The sequence below is a fragment of the Protobothrops mucrosquamatus genome, unplaced genomic scaffold (assembly GCF_001527695.2).
Source record: "Protobothrops mucrosquamatus isolate PMUCROS unplaced genomic scaffold, P.Mucros_1.0 scaffold110, whole genome shotgun sequence".
Classification (NCBI taxonomy): domain Eukaryota; kingdom Metazoa; phylum Chordata; class Lepidosauria; order Squamata; family Viperidae; genus Protobothrops; species Protobothrops mucrosquamatus.
This window is the reverse complement of record NW_015386482.1, coordinates 1,351,248-1,364,168: the sequence shown is the minus strand read 5'-3', so window position 1 is coordinate 1,364,168 and position 12,921 is coordinate 1,351,248. Positions and strand designations below refer to the sequence as shown.

The following is a 12,921-nucleotide window of genomic DNA, read 5'->3' as shown; positions in this document are numbered from 1 at the left end:
TATCCTTGATTAGTCTACAAAAAATTTCCTTCTCATTAATTCAATTATGACACTAGAGGAAGATCTGAATAGGAATTTTGTATCTCAGAATAATTTAAAGAATCAGTTTTCATTACCGAGTTGAAAGAAAATGTAAAGCAAAGCACATTCCTCACAGCTGTTCATGAGGTTTATAATATTTGGGTACCAATGAAGTCTGAGCTGCTGGTCATATCCATTACCCTCAAGGTAAGTCTCTTTAATTGGCTAACTTATTATGCAAAGGGAAGAGGTGGGATTAAACAGATCCTATGGAGATCTAACTTCTACTTTAAGTCATTCTAGATAGGCTTTTCCTATCAGCGTTGTTACAATCCAAGACACAAAGTATACATCTTCTAGTGCTGAATAATATGAGCGGTTTTGCCATTCAGTTTCAAACAAACCCTTCAGGTTTTGACACCCTTGAACTATCTTAAAGACCAATAACAGGCCAAGTTAAATCTCAGAAATTATGTGTGAACAACAAAATATTTTTTGTTGTACTATTAAGGTAGCTGAAGTGGTCTTTAAATCATACCAGAGGCAACAAGCTGTTGCATGGTGTTATTTGGGGAATAGCTTATTTAGACCTTCTCCACATTCCTCTCTCAATTTAGTGACTATATAAACATAACAATCTCTGTTGGAAAAAATTCTGAATGTAAAATTGACAACATGATACCATCTCATCATGGGAGTTTTTAATAAAATAGAAGAATAGCAGCAAAAACATTGTTTTCTTTTTCATCTTCTTTGTAAGAACAATATCCTCCTTTTTTACAGTTTCCTGTAATAGCAAGCTCTTCCCTCCCCCCCCAACCACCAGATATATCCATACAAATACATATACAGTGGTACCTCGATACTTGATTACTTTAAAAGTTGTCAAATTTCTGTACTAGAAAACATGGATAGGGCTAGTTAGAAATTTAATTAATTTTGTATGAAGATGATATGTGGGATTTTTGAGCATTACATGTATATTAGTAGCTAAGAGAGCAGGATACCCAATGACATCCTCTGTGTATTTTCAAGGTTGGTTTAAGAAAAAGACAAACAAAGCTTATTTTCAGACTGCAATATGAGCGATCAGAGAGGATAAAAAAATCTAATTATAATCTAGAATTTCCTATAGTGTAGTCATCTTAAATGAAAATGCTGAATACTTTAAAGCTCTGTTAGGTTTAAGATAAAATAAAATGTGCTAGTACAAAATCAATCTTTAAAAACAAAAAGGGAATTCAAAAGTAAAATCAGGGAGAGTTGATGACCTTGTTTTTCCTCCTGCAAATGCTGTGCACTCTGCTCCTGCACCCTTGGCTTTGGATTAAAGTCCAGAGAATGATTTAAAGAGAGAAGAATGCAGAGCTGACACAAGGCCAACCATTCTCTGCTTACAGTGTTAAGAGTCCACTCCCACTCTATCAGCTTTCCTTTATTGTTGATGGAAAAGTTAGTAATGAAGACGTTACTACAATCACTATGTTTATATAACATATAGATCTTAGTATGTTTTCATTATTCAAACCATAGGTGTTGTAAGATGGTCAAACTTCAAAAGCAAATAACAAACTATGAAAAGTATCTATTTTATATGCAAACTAAAATGAACAGAATATAATTCACAGAATCCTGGGGTGAAATGGGTCATCCAGAAGACGGTTCTGTAATGTGACTAGGTGCATAAATTTGCATTTTTCAAGACAACCCTTTGCCATTCAAGGAGCCAGGTTTTCAGGCTTCTTGAAAAGTATATTCTTTTTTTTAATTTGAATTACAATGATTTTACTTAATAGTTGAACTGCAAGGCTGCAATCTTTATCACTCTTTGGGAAAAGACCCAGCTAAATTCTGTGGGATATTTCAAAGAAAGTAAGGAAGCAAAAGTATTAGGATCAGTTTGTAAACCTGGCTGTTACAGTTAACACTGAATACTTTTATATTTTGTTGTGCTTTTGATATTTATTGCATCAACCAGAAACAGGAGTGCATTGTGCTGAGCACAGCAAATGCCTACGTGGCATTTAATGTATTTAGAACTATGTCATTAAAAACAAACCCTTGGTTTCTGCATGGAACTAATTATTTAAAGCTACCAGAAGGAAAGTGTCTGAATTACAGCCAAGATTACCTCTTCTCTGCAAAAATTCAACACATATGCTAGTAGAACATGCTGCTCTTTAAAAACCTTCTGTTACAGCTGAATGCAAATTACATACATGTATACACACAAACACAGAGTGCTAAAAGCTTCCCATAGTTTAAAATATCATTTTACAATCCTATGGAAGTTGGTTCACTGCTTTAGTTGGAAAAACTAGGAAAATCCACAGAAAATTTGATTGGAAAATCCACTTAACCACCCATCCTTCTTAAATGCAAGAACAGCTATATTTGGTTTTAATTTTTCTCTCTGATTTGTAAAACATGTCTTCTATTCTCTCCCTAGCTGAAGAAATCTACAAACTGCAAATCTTATTTTACAAATATTATTAAAATAGTTTAACTGGCTTTTATAACATTATTCACATTTCTATATATTTGAAACATTTTTGGGTCCTACCTTTGATAGAAATATATAGGATTTTGTTGGAACCAAAAGGCTTGCACATGCCAAAATGACATTACCTTATGTACCACCATCCTTCCAGGTTCTTTTGAATGACTTCCACAGTGACTCCCTTGTCGAAACTAATTTCATCCTTCCCCTGGCTGGTATATGACTGAATTGTGACATATTTCTCTTCTAGCAAAGAGAGAGAAGACAACATCAGTTAAGATCAAACAGCTGTTTTCTCTTCTCTCATTGTGATTTCAAATTATTTTGCAGGCAATTAAAATCCTTGAGCATTGCAGAGGTGGAGTCTTGCTTGTGAGATCATATACCTATTAATTATCATACTGTAAGCATGCCTGTGTCAGCACCATCACCACCGCCCAGCTCCTTTCATGCCAATAAATGAGACAGGGTGTCTAGAGAAGGGGGTCCCTTGCATTATACATATGGTATTGACAAAAAATCAAACAAGCTGCCAAAGAAGCAAAGCAGCACTGGCGGAATCTTCTCCAGCTGGCTCCATTTAGCATACACATGATTATATTAACCCTGCATTACTGGAATCTGTACAGTGAAGCTGGAGCATGACCAAAACGCTTCAACCCAGAGGAACATTCCTACAGACAATATCACGTTTCAGCACAAAGCAGCCAGGATTTGCTTTTGTTGATTAGATCATATTCTGCTTTCCAGGTCGTCTCTACTCATGAAAGAAGAGCAAGTGTATCCTTTTAGCCTTTTTTAAAATAAAAATTGCTAATTCATTGTTAACCTCCTGGATTACCATAAACACTTGCACCATCAGGAAAACACAACCCCCAATTTAGTTAACCATGTTCATAGGAACACTGGTCCTTTTAAGCCAGCACTGGTTATATAGAGGGAAGGATTTTACATTGATAAGTTGTGGGCCTGAACTTGGACCTTCCATACGAGAGGGCATGTAGTCTACCTCTGAGGTATAGTCCTGTTAAAATAGGTATCAACATTGTCTGGTATTTCTCTCAGACCATGATCCAAAGGCAGGCATGATCCTGTTAATCCAGAAACATTCCTCCTGATATTGTTTTTGGATTATCAGGACAGTTTCTGTTCTCACTTTAATATTTAAAGTGCAAAATCCTTATTTAGTATTTGTATATCCTCTTTTTCTTCTAAAGGAACTTGAGAATGGCTACATTATATATTTTTCCAATTTTATAGTTCTTATAAGAATTTAGAAAGGAAGAATAAGCCAAGGCTAGAGATAACCCAGCTGTCTTTACAAATAAGATTTGAAGCAGAATTCTTTCACATTAATTGGAGACTGGCATACACACACAGTTGGTCTGGCAGAAGTGGTTGTCCTACCCTATTCCATGAACAGCTTTCAGGAGATATTGCACAAGTGATGGAAGGGACTCTACAGAATATGATTATTTTTCTAAGACCTCAAAGAGACACATTCAGATGTCTTCTTTCTTGACAACAATACTATAAGGAAAGTTGGCTGATCAGCCCAAAGCCATCTAGCATGTTTATGGCTAAGTAAGGACTTGAACATGGGCCTCCTTAAAAATCATTACATCACACATTTAAGGCTATGTCAGAATGGAGACGAAGTTACCCAAATCTTTTATCAGAAGAAGCCTAAATTGTGGAAATTGTATGCTGATATGCTGTTGCCTATTTCTAGAGCATGTGTCCTAAAAGAAGTTATAGAAGCAAAATATCCTCACATAAATAATACATCTGCATATGGTTGAACACTGTGGATAAGGAAGCCAAGTTTCTTATGTAAAATGTTTTTAAAGAAATGAGGGATAAGGTTTCAGAGGAAAATAAAGAATTTTAATAGTAGATAGTATGACATCAACTAGATTATTTGAAACTGCAGAAATTTAAACACAACAAATTAAATAGGAGAAAAATCCCAAGAGAAAGGGTTAGTTTCAGATTGCTATTAGAGCCAATGAAGATGGATAAAAGCAATCTCATAAAAACTTCATAAATGGAAGGGATGGGGGAGATTATGAATATCTGGAGTAGATTAGTCTCAGCTGTTTTAAGATTGAGGGATGGTGTGTAGAACATAATTAGATATAGTGTAGTTTGCCAGGACTCATGAGATTCCAGGCTAATTCAGATAATATAAGGGTTTATTGTGGATGCTTAATCCACCATTACTGCTACAAGGATTTCTGATTTTTAGCCATGGAACTGAAACTGGTTTAACTTCTTTTGTAACTTGCACATCAACAAATCTGGACTACGGTCAGTAGCATTGGTTGAACTTAGGTGCTTGGCATATTTTGAAGAGTCTTGATAATCTTATTGACCAGCTGTGAGGTTTTACATATTGCTAATAAGAGAATAGGAGATAACAGAATGCAGACAGGATTACTCTTGCTTCCTGTTTACTGACAGTTTTAACATACTGTTTTCAGCATAGCTTGTGAATCAACTACTTTCTGTTGCTGGTTAAAAAACAAGAAAGTCTATGTGAATAGAATCAATGCAGCAATGCATTTTAACAAACTGACAACTGTGACTCATTAGAATGGCTGCTTTTGATTTCATATTACAATGAAGGAAGTACAGTCACGTAGCAAAATTGATAGCACAGTTCTGCCCTTTCAAAATATGTACTGTAAACCTTTCATAAACCTCTGGGTTTATAAAACATTTAGTAAACACATAGGTCTTTCCCATATTTTATTTATCAAATTTAGAAATTGTCCATCTCTCTCATTGAGATCGGAGATAAATAAACATAAAAGCTATATGCAACTATTATAATAAAAATAGTTAAAAACAAGAAAAAAGAAAGACAAAGAGGGGCTTTAGGGCACTATTATCTCTAGATACATTTGGAATGATGATTGACCATACTAATTGGAGATGATAAATAAAGTATATTCTAATATCATCTGGAAGATCCCACTATAAGGGAAATCATGTGTTACATGGTTTTCCTTATGCAGCCATGCGTTATAAAAATACTGTGGACCTGTACTAGATCATTCCTCGTGACACTAGTACCCATAGTGGAATGATACCAATCTGATTCCCAGCGGCAAATGAGTTTATGCAACAAACATAATGAACATATAACTTACTTCTTAATACAAATACCACTCTCTCATCCCCTTCAAATGAACTAATGGCATCAGGACATTAATATTTTATATAGAGTAAACTGTTTTTCATTATACATCTTTTGGTGGAAAAAGGAAGGAAAAAATAATTCCAAACCACTCTTCATGCACAGCCGATTTTGAAAACTGTGATATAAAACATAAGCATTTTTGATGAATAATGAGGTGTCAGCTTATCTGTCAAGCGTTCATTTAAATAAAAATAAATGTAGTTTCCAACAAAGGATTCAGCAGCATTTTGGAGGAGCCACTACAGCTGTTATAAAGTTCAGAGTAAACCAGTTAAACATTAGAATGTTTTATGTGACTCATGTATAATAAATAACATTTTGCCTGCTTCCTAAGCCTCAATACTTTAACATAAGGAATTGTCTGATTGTGTAGAGAATATAGGAGTATGTACATCATCTGACTACTCGGTGTTGACAGAAAAGATTTGAAGAAAGACTGTTAGGATATTCAGCTAAATGGGATACAGTTCTATATGAAGTACTTTACCAAAAGTTGTTTTTGTAATGCACTATCATACTGAGAAGAGCTGAGTGAACTGTGGTCCCTAGACTCAATCTGTGTATCTCCATATTCTCATATTGTCTGACTATTACTCTTGGAATGTAAGATTTTGAGGATTAATAAATTACCCAATTCCTCTTGTTTTGTGCCTAATGGTGCAGGTCAAAACTGCAATATTAAAAGGGGGGGAGATATCAGGAGCAAGAAGAATAATCTATCTATCTATATAAATAAAAATGTAAATGTTCGTTTGTTCAAAATCTTAAATCTCCGAAAGTTCTTCACCGATTGCTTTGAAATTTTGACACAACATTGCATTCAAATACGCGCGTGTTTTTATATACCTATATTATATAGATGTCACACCTGTGACAGGTAAAAACATGTTTTGAAAAACAGCGCCATCTGTTGGACGTAAAAGCAACACACGCTTTTACCAGACTGAGCCACAGCAACGCATGGCTGGGTACAGCTAGTTTTATATAATTCTTAGCAGTCATATTGGAATTGCCATTCATAACCTTATATCCAATGTTCTGCTCAGGGCAAGAATCCCAAATCAAAGCATTCCAGATGGCAGCTGTATGGTGTCCACTTAAGCACATTAGCTGAAGGAGAGCCCCCCATCTGTCACTGTGGTCAGTTCCATTGTTCATCTACTATTAACAGTTTTTCCCCCCTAAAAAAACAATCTACCTTCCTGTAACTTAAATTCATATTTATATGTATTGAACATTTGGACTAGAAAGCAAAAAAATTCTGATTCTATGTGACATCCTTTCTGTATTTGAAGGGTGCAGCTATATTCTTCAATATAGCTTGAAGTTGAAACATATCTTGCACTTTCAATGTCTCTTCCCAAGACACAGTTTCTAATGTCCCGAACATCCCTAGAGGTCTTTTCTTGACCTGTTCCAATTTCTCTACATCTTTCTTAAAATATAGTGTCCTCGCCAACTGGTGGATAAAGTCTTTCTGATTTATTCCGAGCTGGACTCCATCTAGTCAATTCCTATGAAGATGATTCCTATAAACATGACTGAAACAAATTTTGGGATGAGTTCAGTCTCAAGAAAGTATACAGAATTTTTGGAGTACAGCCACTTGTATATTAGATCCATGCATTTCCTGGTTAGTTAAAGCCTCCAAGGACAATACATATGGGTTGATCCATGCTGTGGCAAATGCCTCTCAGAGAGGTGATGGTATGCCCCACCCAAGACACCACCCAATTGATTTGGATAATTTTAATCTATTTTTATCCTTTTCAGAGAAGGATGATAAAATGTTTGGTCTTCCAAAGTCTAAAAATAGTTAAAATGTTTCTATATTATGTATGTGATTTATGAAAAGCTGTTTTTTGTAAACAAAAATATTGTGAGGTTGAATATATTATTCTATTTAAACACTTCATTTGGCCACCCATCTCATTACTGTCTGCCAACAAATAAGAAATAAAACTAGGCGGGGAAAAACAGAGCTCAATTAATTAAAAAGAAATTTCAAAGACAAATTTCAACCAGCTATTGTTATAGTTCCTAATTCTTCATTATAGGAAAAACTTTTGCCAGATTATTCCATAATCTATGTGTTTCAATTATTAAATCCAAATATTTTACAATTGTCTCCATTACTTTTCAAGCTACTCTGATTTCATTTGGTGTTGCCACATCTACTGTATATGCTTTTTTCCCAACTACTTAAATGTCCAGTGTTGTCCTCTACATGTCAGTCAATCTGACCTTAAGAGTCACATAAACTTTTTACGTGGTCCTAAAGCAATTTTTCAATACTGTGATCACACCAATTTTTTATATAAATTCCAATTTACCATTTTGCCATGCAATCATATCTTGCCTAATCTGTTTAATTTTCTATAACTGTTTATTATTTGATCAATATTCATCTAACTCCATTTGATGTTGTTCATAATCCTTATTTTTATTACACTTTTTCTAGTGCTTGTAATCTTCTGCTGCAAATGCTAAACCTTATGTTTCTTGATGGAGCCAGTCTGAAGTCATTGTCAAATTTTGTTACTATTTACATTGCCTTCAATTTCCTTCAGATATTGAACATGAAGAGATTTATATTTTCATTAGTTGTTATAGCTATTCAGTTTTGAATACTACCTTTGATTCTGTCACAAACTGTTTTCCTTGCAAATATTTATTAACATGTTCTCTTTGCTTGTTTTATATAATTATTTAGACCTTTCATTTTATCTCTGTCAATAAAAGCCTATTGTAGCATCTTATAGGGACAGACCAAGTATATTATCACTATTTTGAAATTAATTATTTTACCTATTCAGAGTAGGTTTGGGTTTTTGCCTGCTTGGGTATGAAAAATATTTTTTAAAATCTTTAAATAATTATATATTTTTTTCATTGTCAGTGCTTCGAAGTTAGCACTATTCCAGCAATTCCATTTTGATATCACCCTTAAACATTCAATTTTTTTTATTTAAAAGGAGTATGTTTCTTTAGATGATTTTACATATTATTTCAAGTCATTCACATAGCTTGGATAATTAGTTTGATGACATTTTGTTCAAAACAATCATGTTAAAAAATAATGGAAACAAAGAGTGACTTCAAAAAACGTCTCTTCTGATATTGATATTTATCAAGTTCTCCTTTGCCTCAGTATAGTTCTCTATTTTTTCCACTGTACTAAATACTTTTTATTATAATTTTCTTATTAATTACAAAAAATTCAAAGATTTTAAATTGAACCATGGAGTTAAATGCTTTTTGAAATCAATCCAGTTTATTTTATGCCATTTACAGTTTTAAAAAAAATCATTTTTATCAATCAAAAACTGGTCTTTTGTATCCCAGAATTTTAGAAATTCTCTTTTTGCTCTATAGGGCAAAATGAATTTGAAATAAAGAGTCTGGAGATGTTATTGGCAATGAGCAATACATTGTGGTGGTTATTATTAGTAGTACTTCCTACTACAAGTATTAACAGTTCAGCATTTCCTTTTGCAATTTTATCTTTTTTTAACTAAGTTTTATGATAAATACATAACACAGCTGACATAAGCTGTATTGCTACAAAAAGCTGACTCACAACAAACCTTGTTTTAAACGATTCAGATAGTTCAAATAAGGTTTGGGCTTGAAGTCAAATATACAACTACTAAACAGCTGAGGTTTACCCATCATCAAGTCTGGTTTCCAAAGATTCATTTCCTCTGGAAAAATGGATCCAAAATTGAACATGAATTCTGAAACATTTACTTTGTTTATTTAACAAAAGAAAAGCAAGGCAGAAAAAGATTAAAAGATAAAATGCCTTCCATCAGAAAAACACTGGCTCAAAATTGAAAAGTAGTGAAGTGGAAGTAGCAGTTCATTAAGAAAAACTGATGCTCATCTCAAATTTGTTCACAAGTAAATTTCTTCACACACCACAAACTAACCAAGAAATAAATCTACCTTACAGATTGGATTATATTTGTTCAGCAAATCTAGCCATTTCCTCTGCACTGATACTTCCTGTTGAAAAAATAATAATGCTGGCTGCAAGTGGCTACCATACAAAAGCCTATCCACCAACCTCAGGGCAGTTTTGAATTCACAGATAAAATTGAAATGATCATTTCTAGTTCTCCATCTTAATTACTGCCTATGTAACAGAAGAGCTGAAGCAAGGAAACGTATCCACTTGTTTAATTTGTGGCACTGTATCGGTTATGGAACATCACTATAGGATCTGAGTATGTGTGGAAAAACTGGAAGGCATGCAGTTTAGAAGATAATCTAATTAAGGGTCCTAAGCAAAATGCAATAGCTCAAATTCTGTTTTCCAAACCACAAAATAATTCTTAAAGACATTTTCCTCTCAGTCAGCAATCTTTTCACTCTACTCATTCCTTTCTTTAAATCACCTCATTTAGGGCAAGATTCTGTATCTAAGAATTGTTCTTCAATGATGACCTAATACTAATGTTTTAGAACATTTACGACCATAATAGATATTCCTCTAATCATGCGTCCTTTTAACAAATACATTTCTCCAAATGCATTAAATCAATACCTTCAGGCTTCAAATACAAGCAGTAACGATTGTGTCTCTTTTTTAAATGATGTGCTACAACCAAGGATAAGAAATTTCATGACTATAAAAGACTTTAGGGTTTTTTTTAACACATACTCTTTACTGAAAAGTATAAAGCAAAAGCATTATATGCAAGAAGTTTATTACTGTATTGCTCTAACCCAGGGGTGTCAAACTGCTGGCCCGTGAGCCGGTTGCATCATGCGGAGGCTGCGCCCATCTGAGCTCTGGCAATGCAAAAAAAGTTGTGATACGTCGCAACACGTCACATGACACGGCGAGTTTGACACCCGTGCCCATTGCTGATAAATTATAAAAATATAAATTTCATACAATATATTTATTTTTAATGATAAACATAGTAACCTGATTTGATTTGTACTGATACAGTTGTTAGAAACAACTGATGCAAATGAGTTTAATCACACAGCATGCAAAAGCTGATTCCAAGAGACAACCTAAATATCTTTTAAAAAGTGTCTTCAACATTCTCTTATTCAATCTTTCTCAGGCCTTAAATCTGCCTACTGTCTTGCAGGCAAACATTAGAACTGGAACTAAATACCAGCACTTCAGAAATTTATGTTCAGTGATGATATTTTAAATTTATTAAATGAATTTTATATATTTATTAAACCAATTTAAATATCTGACAATGTGGAAGGATAAGGGGAAATATTCAATAACATTTGGGAACTCATAAGAGGGAAAAAATCACTTTTCTTCTCTACCAGATAAAAGAAGAATTAATAGAAAATAAACCAGGTTCTTGATGAACCAAAGGCATTGCTGATATATATTGTCACATACTTGTTTCTACAGTATGACACATAATTTGTTTATATACTGTGACTTTTTTCCTGTTTTGGAATACGTTCACATGTACAATAAGCCATTCTTTGGATTATATGTGAACTAAGCTTTTGTAAATCACTTTACAATGTTGCTTTCCCTCTCTTCTCTGGGAATTTTTTTTTTTTAAAAAGTTAATACGGTATAAACTATTAACCAAGGATTTGGAAAACTTTTCTTTTTAATCCAAATGCCAAATGTGGTAGTTAACTTATTTTTTAAAACAATTTCAAAGTGAATTCTAGATTTGTACAATTTTCAGTTGCCAAATGGGGAAGAGAAACTGACTTCCCCAATCCAATTTGTTTCAGTAATTTCTCAAAGGCAGGACTTCCTCTTATGAATAACAACAATGCTTCTAGTGAAAAAACTGAATTGAAGGTGGTAACTCCTGATCTCTTAGAACAGGGGTATCAAACTGCTGGCAGGCCGGCCGGATGCATCACACAGAAGCCATGCCCACCCCATTGCCGGCAATGGCAAAACTGTCCCAATATGTGGCGCGACGTCACGTGACGCCGCGAGTTTGACATGTCTTTCTTAGAATCTCTCTAGGGAAGCAAGGAAGGTCAAGGAGACTATAGATCACAGGAAAGATGATTAGTCAATAAAAAGCCTGAACATAACATACCTATATCTTGCCCTTCTCATAACTGTAAGATTGCCACATTCCTCTTGAGAATGTTTCCCAAATTGTTTTCTCATTTAGAAGAACTCATAACGTAACTTTTTAACCAATTTTTTTAAAAATAGAAAAAATGTAGGTATGTCTTTCTGCATGAAGCTAGAATAAACATACCTTTGAATAAATACAGAAAAAGATTCTCAACAATCCCAGGTTTTGCTACAGATTAGACTATTAGAACAATTGTTTGTAAAAACACAAGTGCCTCTAATGACATTAATTGACTCCTATGTTGATATGCAGATAACATTATACTGCCCTCTATCTTCACTGCAAACAGACTTCTTTCTGCTGCGGGAAAACAAGGCCCTATCAAAGCCTATGCAGCTGCCAGCCATTCTTAGCAGTGTCCGATAGCAAGAGAAGCAGCAGCAACCAGCATGTGCATCCTTCAAGGGACCACATCCCAGAAAAATGTTCACCTCGACTCTGCTGCCTGTTGACCATCCCTCCCAGTGTCCATCGCCGGTCCAAGCGCCTCAGGTGAGCCTTGCGTCTCTTAGAAACTATTTTGGAAAAATGGATGAAAGCATAAAAAAGGAAAGAAACTTAAAATGTGATGGATGGAGAACACAAACTGAGCAAAAAATAATGATCATTGCATAGCTTCACCTTGCATTAACAAGAATGTGATGTGATAAATAATGTAATGAGATTGCTTTACCACATGTCATTAAGTATGACTATAGCATTTGACTTCCTGCTGGTTTCCACATTGACTTTGTTTGTGGGAAGCCAGAAGAGAAAGTCACAAATTGCAGTCATGTGACTCTGGGATGCTGCAACAACCATAATTAGTACAAGATCTTGTTGTAACTACCACTGTTAGTAGCACTGTTACATGTTTGAAAGATTGCTGAATGAATGGTCATTAAATAAGGACCTCCTGTAATTCTAAGAGGCTGCATGTTTTGTTTTGTTTTTGTTTCTTGGAAGCAAAATCAGCCTTTAAAACAATGAACATCCAAATCAGTTCTTTATTTAGGTTTCAGACTTTTTGAAAAAGATTTTCTTTAAAACCTAGTAAATTGGAAGTAAGGTCCAGGAAAGAGGTAACATCATGGAGGTATGAGCAGGACGAGGAAGGA

At 34.3% G+C, this 12,921-nt stretch overlaps 1 protein-coding gene across 1 annotated transcript in view; it reads right to left on the bottom strand.

The window, feature by feature from the left end:
- Window positions 1-12,921, bottom strand: part of SH3PXD2A (SH3 and PX domains 2A) — a 243,262-nt gene that overhangs the window by 10,713 nt on the left and 219,628 nt on the right. The window contains exons 10-11 of the mRNA XM_015812791.2: window positions 12,256-12,339; window positions 2,650-2,767 (exon numbers count right to left, since the gene is read on the bottom strand). Of these exons, the coding sequence (XP_015668277.2) occupies window positions 2,650-2,767; window positions 12,256-12,339 (202 nt within the window). The remainder of the gene's footprint in view (window positions 1-2,649; window positions 2,768-12,255; window positions 12,340-12,921) is intronic.